The following is a 10,502-nucleotide window of genomic DNA, read 5'->3' as shown; positions in this document are numbered from 1 at the left end:
GGAGAGCTGATCCTAAAACGCCAGTGTTTAAAAAACAGAACTGCAAGAAGACGGCAAATCCATGATTACAGACAGATGTTTCCATACCCCTCTTCCGGTAACTGCTGACCAAGTAGATGGGAAAATCCCGAGAGAGAGAGGATTTGAGCCACACTGTCAGCCAGCATCGCTGGTCCATCTCAACATCCCACACAACCAGAGCCAAGGGCACATTCCTTCCCAGGGCTCCCAGGGCGTCTGCCCAGAGAGAGGGCATTCCGGGCCTTCCCGCAGCCTCCTTACGTTTTTTAAAAACCAAGTTAAACGGACTGTGCTCTCTGTCCGCAATGCCTCGGGCTTGGGGTTGGCTTCTGTCTTTTTAATTCCCTGCTTAACATAAAAAGCCTGCCCCGGAGGGTGGGGAGGCGGCTGTGAGCGGCACCTGGTCCCATCCTCTTCCTAACTAGCCCCCTCCTCCCCGCCAGTTTAACCTGGACACGCCCGTGAGGACTCGCACGTGTGGGCCCTTAAACGCTGCCCTTAAACCCGCCCGGGATCGTGCACCAGGCGGCGGCCCTGGGCCCTGCCTCGCTCCCAGGGCACGTACAGCTCCTCTTCCCCCAAAGCCGAGCCCGCGCCCTAGACCTGCTCCCTCCCGGGCGCTGGGACCGCGCACCCCGTTCGGGGACCGGACCGAAGGCGGCAGGTGACTGAGCCCAGGTGAGCGCTGTGCAGGTGGAAAACCCCCCGTGCCCGGCGCAGGGGCGCTGTCTGCATCCAGGCACCGACTCGGTCGCTAGGACGCGTCCTCCTTGCACCGCCCGGTGCAGGTGCGCGGCCCCGGCTCCCGGCGCTGCCCAGCGTCCCTGCCGCCGGGAAGGGGCCGGGTGGCCCGGGGGAGGGAAGGGGGGGGGAGGAGCAGCCTGGAGTCCGCCCGGGAGGAGGATTCAGCTCGCGCTGCCCCGCGGCCCGCGAAGCTCCGCCCCGGCTTTTCCTTCCAACCCTCGTGGCGGCGGCGGCGGCGGCGGCGGCGGCGCTGCTGCGCGCGGAGGAATTTTGTCCCCAGCGGCGACCCCTCCTCCCGCGGCGGCGGCGTCGGTGGCGGCGGCAGCCCAGCGCCCCGACGAGGCCCCGCCGGCCCGGCGGCCTAGTGGCCGCGAGGCGTGGAGGCCGGGCCGCCGGCGCCCAGGGAAGGTGGGCGAGGCCGGGGCCCAGCAGCCGCCGCCGCGGCCCCGCGCGGGGAGGGAGCGGCCCGACATGGCGGGCGGGCCCTGCGGCGGCGTCCCCGCGGCGGCCGGCGGCGGCGAGATCGTGCAGCTCAACGTCGGGGGCACCAGGTGGGCGGGGGCGCCCGGCGGGGGAGCGGGCCCGGCGGGGAGGCTGCCTCGGGGGCGGGAGCCCTGGTCGCGGGCGAGTGTGGGGCGCGGGCCCGCGGGGCCTCCTGGCGGGAGCGGCGGCGGGTCTGGACCTGGTGACTCCGGGGACTGGACGGGCTCCCGACCCAGGGCCGGGCCGCAGGGCTGCTGCCCCCGGAATGCCCCCCTCCCGGTCCCTTCCTGCCCCCCTGCCCTGTCCCCCCTGCTCCGCTCTGCCCCTCCCCTCTCTCTCCCCTGCCCTCCTTCTACCTTTGCCCCTCCTGTCCCCTTCTGCCCCCTCTATCCCCCAGCCCCCCTCTGCCCCCTCTCACCCTGCCCACCCCTGCCCTGCCCCCCCGCTGCCCCTTTCCAAGGACCGGCCTCCCCCTGCTCTGGAGCCTGGCCTGTGGCTTGGCTGCTGCAGGAGGTCAGCCTCCCCCTCCGGTCCCCGTGTCCGCCGCCGGGGGTGGGGGGGGTTAGGGGGGTGGCGGGCTGGGGAGCAGTGAGCCCCTGGCCCCGCTGTTGGGGGCGCGCCTGGGGCAGGCCGGGCGGGTCTGCGGGAGGCTGTCCTTACCCTTTCTCTTGGGGCTTGGCTCTGGGGGTGGGGTGCCTGGTGGGCAGTGTGTCCAGAAACCTCCCTTGGCAGAGCTGGCAGAGCTGGCCTGGGGAGCCGGTGCCTGTTGGCGCCCTGTGTGGGGCGGGGTGCGGGGCGCCCTGGTGGAAAACAGAGACACAGCTCTGCCCTCTCTCTGGCGGCCTCTCCCCTCTGCCTCTTGTTGGGGAAAACATCCAGTTTTGGGAGTGAACTGACCCTGGCTTGTGAGTCAGCCCTGCTGAGGGCGCCCGCCGGGGTGGAGGTTCGGGAAGGTGGTGTGTTTTGCTGTGCTCCAATATCTAAGGCTTTAAATACTGTGTTTTAAAATGCAAAATGGAAACTGCAAACCATAGTGATCAAAATGTAGTGTTTTAGTGCTAAACACTTGATTGTTTTTTCTCGGTGCCCTAGAGAATTTAGCACAAGCAACAGTAGTTCTTCATTCGTTCCCTGCTCCCCCCCCCGCCCCCCACCTCCAAAAACACTGTTCAGTAGTGAAGAAATTATAACAGTATTGTCGCTGTGTAGATCCCAGTCCCGAGGAAAAGATTTGCCCCCTCGTGTGAGAAATGGACGCTCTGCTGAAAGCGGTAACATGTGCAGGTGGGAAACTCAGCCGGTGAGAACGGGACCCTGCAGCACCCCAGCCTCCGGGGCTCGGACTGTCCTGAGCGACTTGGAATCAGGCTCCTGCAGCCCTTCAGAGCGAGGAGGGGTCTGGAAGGCGCCTGTGTCTTGTGCAAACACGGATCAGCACACTCGCTGAAGTCATGGGCGGATGCGCAGTAAAACAACCCCCGCTGTGCTTGTCCCTAAGCGGAGGCTGGGGCCTGGGACAGAATTGGCTCTGGAGCACAACTCCGAGCACATGCCACCGGGAAGGCCTGATTTATCTTTTAATTCCAAGAGATGTGAGATCCAAAATAAACATACTCAATGAAATGATAGAAATGATTGATTTTTTAAAAAATATATTTTATTGATTTTTTACAGAGAGGAAGGGAGAGGGATAGAGAGTTAGACCCATCGATGAGAGAGAAGCATCGATCAGCTGCCTCCTGCACGCCCCGCACTGGGGATGTGCCCGCAACCAAGATACATGCCCTTGACCGGAATTGAACCCGGGACCCATCAGTCCGCAGGCTGATGCTCTATCCACTGAGCCAAGCCGTTCAGGGCGATTTTTAAATTATTAACTTTGGGGGTGATTGGGAAAGAAGATGAGATTTCATTTAGCATGGTTATTATTTAAAAAAACAAAAAAACTAGTAAATTGAAAGAAACCCAGTATGACTCAGTTTGTGATGAATTCCATTGGAATGAGTAGGACTGGAGGCCTCCTGGGACGGCCACTGGGGGGGCGGATGGACAGAGAGCTTTGGAGTGCAGATGGGTTCCAGTTCCCAGGCCTTGCCTCTTATCTTAACTGGCTCAGCACCCCTGGGCAGATTATCTTAGTGCTTGGGTCCCTAAAACGTAAAGTGGCTGTAATAGTGCCCACCCCACAGGATCCCTAAGGGAATGTGAAGTAATAAACGGGAAATGCAAGGGCTACTGGCATTGCCAATAGTAAGGTTGCAGATTAAGTCATTTTTAGATTGCGTCCAAGTTAATTTAGTAGGAGGCAAGTGGCATGTATGAATGTGGACATGCTCATGTCTCTAATACTGTTGGGACCGGATTGCACGCCACCCCCTGCTTGGGAAGCACTTTCATGTATGTTGCAGAGAAGTATGCTTGTTGTGTACATGTAAGTGTCGCAGTTCTCATGAAGTCATATTTGGAACCAGCTTTAGAGCTATGTGGGTTTTTCTCCCTCCTCACTTTTGATTGGAAAAAAACATTTGGGTGATGTGAGGGTCCCATCCCTTGGTCCAGAAATTCCGGCTTACTGAACCCACCCCAGACTGCTGATTGTAAGTGAAATTGTTAATATGCCTTTAAGCAGACCCGTGGAATTTTGTGAGTAGCACAGAATTCGAGCTGGTTGGCAGGCATCTTGTTGAGTAAGCAGCAGTGAATGTGAAAGGTCAGGGGCCCTAATGTGGAATGAATTTGATGGCCTCCAAAACAGTGACTTGTTCGTGCTGAGGACCCGTGGACCCTTCAGTTTGCTGTTGACTGGGTTGGCTTTTATTTATTTGACCAAGTCAGTTTCCTGTGACTAGCTGCAGTCCGCTGCTCATTGTTTCCTAAGAGTCTGCTAAGAAAATGTGGGAAAATTTGCCGTGTTCTCTTGAATAAACCGTTTGGTTCCTTTCTTAAATCTGACGCGTGGGCACAGGAGCGGCTTCCACAGTTCTGTGACGCTGGGAAGTGACGCAGAATGGCAGCGGGGGCGTCGTGGGGGTGTCTGTGTGTGCCCGGGTCCCCGGGATCCTGTGGGCAGAGAGTGAAAAGGTGCTATGTCGTTCATTGTGATGAGCTTTACAGTGAAAATACTCAGGGAATAGGGGCGGGGCTGGATGAGCCCTAGATTCCTTCTTGGCCATGAAACTTTACATCCATTCCTGATCTCCCAGGCGTTACACCTGTGCTTGGGTAAAGTCCCCTCTATCGATGGCAATGAACACGCTTGGTCAAATGTCAGTTAACCTCAAAACTGATGTATTTACTGAGCGATTTTGTTAAATGAATGAATATGACAATTGTAAATAGCCTAAGACTGCAAATAAAGAATAATGTACAATGGAGTTACTGTGAGCTCAAAATGATAATCTAGGATAGACTATTTGGAAAATCCATTAAAGAGAAGGTAAACCCTTAAGGGTATTAAGAAAGATGGATGTATCAGGAGCTAATAAAGCCAAACAAAATGCTTTTAGAAGAAAAGAAAAAAGATGGATGGTACTTGGGTTATTGGACATGACAAGGGCTGTCGAGCTGGGATAAATTAAAATAAAAACCAATACCGAAATGGTGGTGGGCATGACTTTTGGGGGTAGTAAGTACTCTCTATTAGAGGGGAACACATTTGTGTTGGAGAGAGCGGAAGGTAATTTTTGAGTGCTATGATGAAGTTAGACTGTTGATTCTTCAGCAGATGGGCATGCTGGGGAGTCGTGTTTAGGGAAGCATTATGTCAGTGAGTTATTAGATTTTGTGAAGAGCTCTTTGAATGATCTTAACTCTGAATTGACAGAAATTTTAAAATATTAGGAGTGATGAATGTAATTGTTTTGGCTATAGCTTTGCAAGAACGTGTAAACCATTGGCCAGCTTATTAGAGCAAGTTAACTAATACTAAATTTCAAATTGTGTGCTCATTTATAATACCAGATAACTTTCAATTGCAGATTTAGTACCTCAAAACAGACTCTTATGTGGATTCCAGATTCCTTTTTTTCCAGGTATTTCATAATTTTCTTCATTACTGTTCTTAATATACTTAGTATTTATCAAAATAGTAAGAATTTTCTTTAATATTTTTTTCTCAAACAAAAATTCTTAACTTTTAAAATACAATTTTTTTCCATTTTTTGTTTGAATAAAGTTTCCTTCTTAACGGCAGAAAAAAAAGACAAAATAACTTTTGTTTTTATTTTGCTTTGGAGATACGATGGCTCATTTAAATTGATCATTAACATTTGATAAAGAATTAGGACATTTATTCATACTCAGATTTTAAAAACTAACTAGCTTATTGTTGTGACTTCTAGCTTGCTGAGTGGGAGAATTTCAACACTTCGAGATGAAACTGGTGCTGTAAGTATAATGTGCAGTGTTTCCAAATTAGATTAATGCTTATGTTTGATCCTTATTATATAGTGGCTCTTAGAAAGCTAACATTTTAATAACCACTAAATGAAAGTGAGATAATCTACTTAAAGTTTATTATTTTTTTGTCATGCTTAGAGTGTTTCTATTTGTATAGAACTCTAAATAGTAAATACGAAATATAGTAATTCAATGTTCATGATTAGAGAGATTGTAGGATATGAGTTTGCATTGTCAACAGAGTACTTTTAATCAGTAATTAAAATTTTAACAGTAAGTAGATTAATGTAAATACTACAATATTTTGATATTGAATTAGAATGGTATAAATTGTAAATAGGAAAGTTCTACTTTTTTTAATTTTTTTAAATATATTTTTTTATTGATTTTTTAAAGAGAGGAAGGGAGAGGGATAGAGAGTTAGAAACATTGATCAGCTGCCTCCTGCACACCCCCTACTGGGATGTGCCCGCAACCAAGGTACATGCCCTTGACCAGAATCGAACCCGGGACCCTTCAGTCCGCAGGCCGACGCTCTATCCACTGAGCCACACCGGTTAGGGCCTACTATTTTTTATTTTGGAGAATAACCTTATGAATTTGTACAGCAACAGTGGAATGAGGGAAGTAAAGAACTATTATGTTTCAGTACAAAAGGAGTCGGTTTATGCATTAAAAAAGCAGTTGGATGGTACAGCAGCATGTACAGTACATGTCTCCTCCCGGAAGCAGAAGGGCTTTCTGTTAGGAGGCAGCAGCGTGGTACAGGTGTCCATCTGCTTTGGTGATATTTGCAGCAAAAGCAGGCTTGCCTATTTGAGGTTATAAGAAAGACATCCATAATAAGATCTCCACAAATCTGTCGTGTTTCTTCAACTTCTGATTGGTTCTAATAAGAAGAAAAGCAAAAATGTATGAAGGTAGAAGAACTTCATTCATTGATATGCATAATTGACCATGGGAAAAAGAGTTTTGTTACCACTCCCCTCATTAACTTACATAAGCTTTAAAAGATGTTCAGTTTTATGGTTAGAGCTTTTGTAATTGATTGAAGAGTGTTGGTACATATTCCTGTGAAAAGTTATCAATTATGTATTTAATTCAAGTACATCATTTCAGTGATGCCCATGTAAGTCGCAAGTTAAGTAAGTTACCATCACTGTCACCAGTAATTAATAATAGAAGAAAGTATTATTTATGTATACTATTTTCAAAGTATTCACTGAATTCTAGAATATTTCAGATAAAAATGTTCCCTCCAGTGTTAATTTTACCAAAAATCTCAAAGTAAATGAGAGAACTGACTTATTAGATACCATTTTCCTACATATTAAAATGCAACAATTTAGCAATAGCTTTTTTGGAGGAGGACAGACACTGCAACCTCAGATGTATTCTAGGGAAATACAGTAGTTCAGTAATTCAGTCTTTGTTCCCTAAGTGAGACTTACAGACATTGAAGTTAGAAGTTGCAGTTATACTTGGAGCATCATTTCAGATGTTTATTAAAACAGTCCATCATTTGCAGATATTTATTGATAGAGACCCGGCAGCATTCGCACCCATTTTAAATTTTCTTCGGACAAAAGAATTAGACTTAAGGTAAGAAGTGCATCCTTTTACAATCTTATTGATGAATTTTTTTTGGTATATTTTATGAAGGTAAAGTTTTGTTCTTACAGTACTATTTCGTTTGAAAGTTTTCTCTGAATTAAACTCTCGTAGGTGGAGGCCTCCACCATCCCTGCCTCCAGCCGGCGCTAGCAGCCTCCTGGCCAGTTCCCCCCACTTCATTCTTGCATCCCTACCATTTATTTCCCACACTCTCTTCTAAAAATACAAATCTGATCTGGTTACCACTCTCCTGAAAATGTCTGGTATATGTTACTGGGTTCGTGGCTAAGGATTTCGGTATTTTATACTGTTGCTTAAGGCTCTCTCTAATCTAAAACCCCTGCTTAATTTCTCTTGCTTCAACACTTGCAACCTTTTCATCCTGATTTCTTCCCTGGTCTCTGCTGTATCCACCTAATACAGGTAGTCATAGCAATCATTACACTTACTCTGGAGTCTGTCTTCCATTAGACTTACATTCCAAAAAGGCGAGCACTGCTCGCTATATATCCCAGGATCTAGTTGTATTTGATGTGTAGTTAGTTCAGAGGTTCAGTACGTGGGGGAGAGGGAGATGGTGGATAAATGAAGGGTCATTTGAACTATTTTAACCTTGCCAGGGTCTGGATTCTTACCAGGGAGCTACGATTTCATTTGTATTGTACTGTTCTTTTATTTCCTAAATTCTTAATGAACATTCAGTAAGAATGTATTAACATTTTATAGTCACAGCCTTTGAAATCCCAGCTGTATCCTTGAGCCGCTTCTTTATATTATCTAACTTTGCTTAGGTTCACTAGAATATGAGCTCCTTGAAGGCAAGGACTGCTCTCTGTCTGGTTGGCTTCTGCTGTGTTCCCAGTGTTAAGACAGTGCCCACAGTAGCTGCTCAGTAAATATTTATGGAATGAATACAAGAGATTGTTGGGTCTGTTTGTTTGATGTTTGGCCTGGCGTTGGATGGAAGTGGGAAGAATATTACTAAGTACTTATTTCTTTATAAAAGTAAAATTATTTTGACCCATAGCACTTGATGGATTAAAGAAGCCTAACCTTACTGCTAGTCGGTGTCCTTGTGACTACTCCACAGCCAGATAACCCATGAGAGACAGAACTGGTTTAAATATCTGTATTACCGACTGCCTTCCTGTAGATTCCTGGCTTTTTATTTCCACACGACTGTACTGGGACATCTTCATCAGGCTGGCCTTTCCCCTACTTTCTATTTTGCTTGTTTTTTTTTGTTTTGTTCCTGATGAGGTCATTTATCTGACTTTATTCATTCACTGGGTATTTATTGCATAATAGTTATGTACAAGTGCTGTGCTAGGCGTTGTGCAAGATACACAAAAATAGATTCAAAATAGATCCTGCCTAGGGAGCTTACAGTATAATCAGGGAGGTTAAATATGCATAGAAATGATGGTCATAAAAAGTGAGTCCATTAATGCCATAGAGGAATGATACGGTACTAACCCTGTAAAGCCCTGATTGCTCAGTTAGTCACCCATTTCATCTGTATGTGAATGGTTTTAAAGTAAGAGAATGTTTTTGTTGGTGTGCAGTTTTTTTTATTTAGACTTTTTCAAATGGTTAAGGAATTAGAAGAAAGGAAGTTTTAAAGCCTTGTGGGTCTGTTCACACTAAGCACTACGACTTTTCCTTTTGCTTCTGATGCTAATCCGAGTTGCACTGTTGGAGGACTCATGTCCTTTGTTTCTTTGTAGGGGAGTGAGTATTAACGTTCTCAGGCACGAAGCTGAGTTTTACGGGATCACGCCGTTGGGTATGTGTTCTGATGTTCCTACTTACGGTTTGACCCTTTGTGCACAAAACTGCCCCAATACCATGTGTCCTCTGCCAGGTCCTAGTTTGGGATGGACTAGGTCAGTGTGGGTTTTCATGGCAAGAAGATGTTAGCAGCTGGTTTAACTTACACCCGCTCCTGTCCCCGTGTCCTCTCGCTGGAGAGCGTGGCAGCGGAGAGCTGCTTCTCGGGTGCGTGCATCTGACAGGTGTGTCTGGCGTTTTCAGTGAGAAGGCTCCTGCTGTGCGAGGAGCTGGAGCGCTCGTCCTGCGGCAGCGTCCTCTTCCACGGCTACCTGCCCCCACCAGGTACTTGCACTGTGCTCAGTCCTTCTAAGTGCTTGTTCTCATGAAGCAGGTATAGTTACACTCCGGTATGAATGGGGAGAAAGAAACGTATTCTTTGATTCTTTCTGACCTATGAACCTACTAGGAATGGTGAGAACTTTAATTGTGATAGAAGTTAAGTCAGCACACGTTCAGGCAGGTACATGCCAGAGTGTGTTGGTACCGACCAGCAGGCTTGTGAGCTAGAAGGTCTCTGTGGCCACCACTCAGCTCTGCCGTGCACACTGCAGAGAGGAGGGGACGTGACCGCTCTGTACAACTTCACTTCCATAAACAGCCACCGGCGGCCTGGGCCGGGGCCCTCCTGCCCACCCGATGCCAGATCACTGGCAGTCGGTCTCCTGTGAGAGCCCAGGTCTGCACAGGTGTGTCCGGTGCAAGACGGGCAGGTGTGCTGCACGTCACCTCCACCCACTTCAGGCAGAAGAGTTCTGCCTTCCCGTGGCCTCTGAGCAGGGTTCATCCAGTCGCTCCCCTGCCGAAAGGAGACGGCGAACGTCTGGGGCAGTTCAGCTCCAGAGCAGCTTGAAGTAGTGCATGGGACCCAAGGCCTAGTCACTGCGGTGGAGACACTGGCGTGGACTGAACTAGTGATGGATTTCACTGCCCTAGAGCTGGTGGAAGTGGAGTGTAATATGATAAAGCTTAATCTCATTTCTGTATACCGTCTGTTGAAAGTTTTATTTTATTTTTTTTCATTTTTTTTTTAATGGTAATTAGATTGCAGTACATTGCTGTATTGGAAAATATATGTTGACTATAATGAACTGCATGTTTTTATGTCTGGTATAATGCAAAATTTTAAATTGTTTCAGGTGAACTTAGAAATAAATTATCTTACTTCCTTTCGTAGGTATTCCTAGTCGTAAAATAAACAACACAACTAGGTCCTCGGCCGATTCTAGGAATGGACTGAACTCTGTGGAAGGTGAGGCTCGGGGCGGTGGTGCCCAACCCGTCCTCTCTGCCTCTGGCGAGGAGCCTGCCAGGCTAGGTAAGCGTGATGACGCAAATAGAGACAATGCACGTGCTCAGTTCTAGCTGATACTGAGGATTTACAGAGATGTACTTTTTGCCTCACCTTGCTT

General features: G+C 48.0%; 1 protein-coding gene across 4 annotated transcripts in view; it reads left to right on the top strand.

Annotated features, from left to right (window-relative positions):
- The first annotated feature begins 624 nt into the window (after positions 1 to 624).
- KCTD3 (potassium channel tetramerization domain containing 3) overlaps positions 625 to 10,502 on the top strand; it is a 35,099-nt gene continuing 25,221 nt past the window's right edge. The window contains exons 1-7 of one of the 4 annotated variants that reach the window (XM_036354771.1): positions 625 to 699; positions 5,226 to 5,279; positions 5,589 to 5,634; positions 7,175 to 7,248; positions 8,988 to 9,046; positions 9,295 to 9,375; positions 10,268 to 10,408. In XM_036354771.1, the coding sequence (XP_036210664.1) occupies positions 5,251 to 5,279; positions 5,589 to 5,634; positions 7,175 to 7,248; positions 8,988 to 9,046; positions 9,295 to 9,375; positions 10,268 to 10,408 (430 nt within the window). In that variant the 5' untranslated portion in view covers positions 625 to 699; positions 5,226 to 5,250. Of the gene's footprint in view, positions 700 to 1,000; positions 1,317 to 5,225; positions 5,280 to 5,588; positions 5,635 to 7,174; positions 7,249 to 8,987; positions 9,047 to 9,294; positions 9,376 to 10,267; positions 10,409 to 10,502 lie in introns of those variants that run through there. The other 3 variants (XR_004975020.1, XM_036354769.1, XM_036354770.1) reach the window with 3 other exon arrangements.

This window comes from Myotis myotis, unplaced genomic scaffold (genome assembly GCF_014108235.1).
Source record: "Myotis myotis isolate mMyoMyo1 unplaced genomic scaffold, mMyoMyo1.p scaffold_m19_p_21, whole genome shotgun sequence".
NCBI classification, from domain to species: domain Eukaryota; kingdom Metazoa; phylum Chordata; class Mammalia; order Chiroptera; family Vespertilionidae; genus Myotis; species Myotis myotis.
This window is presented reverse-complemented; position numbering and strand designations above follow the sequence as displayed.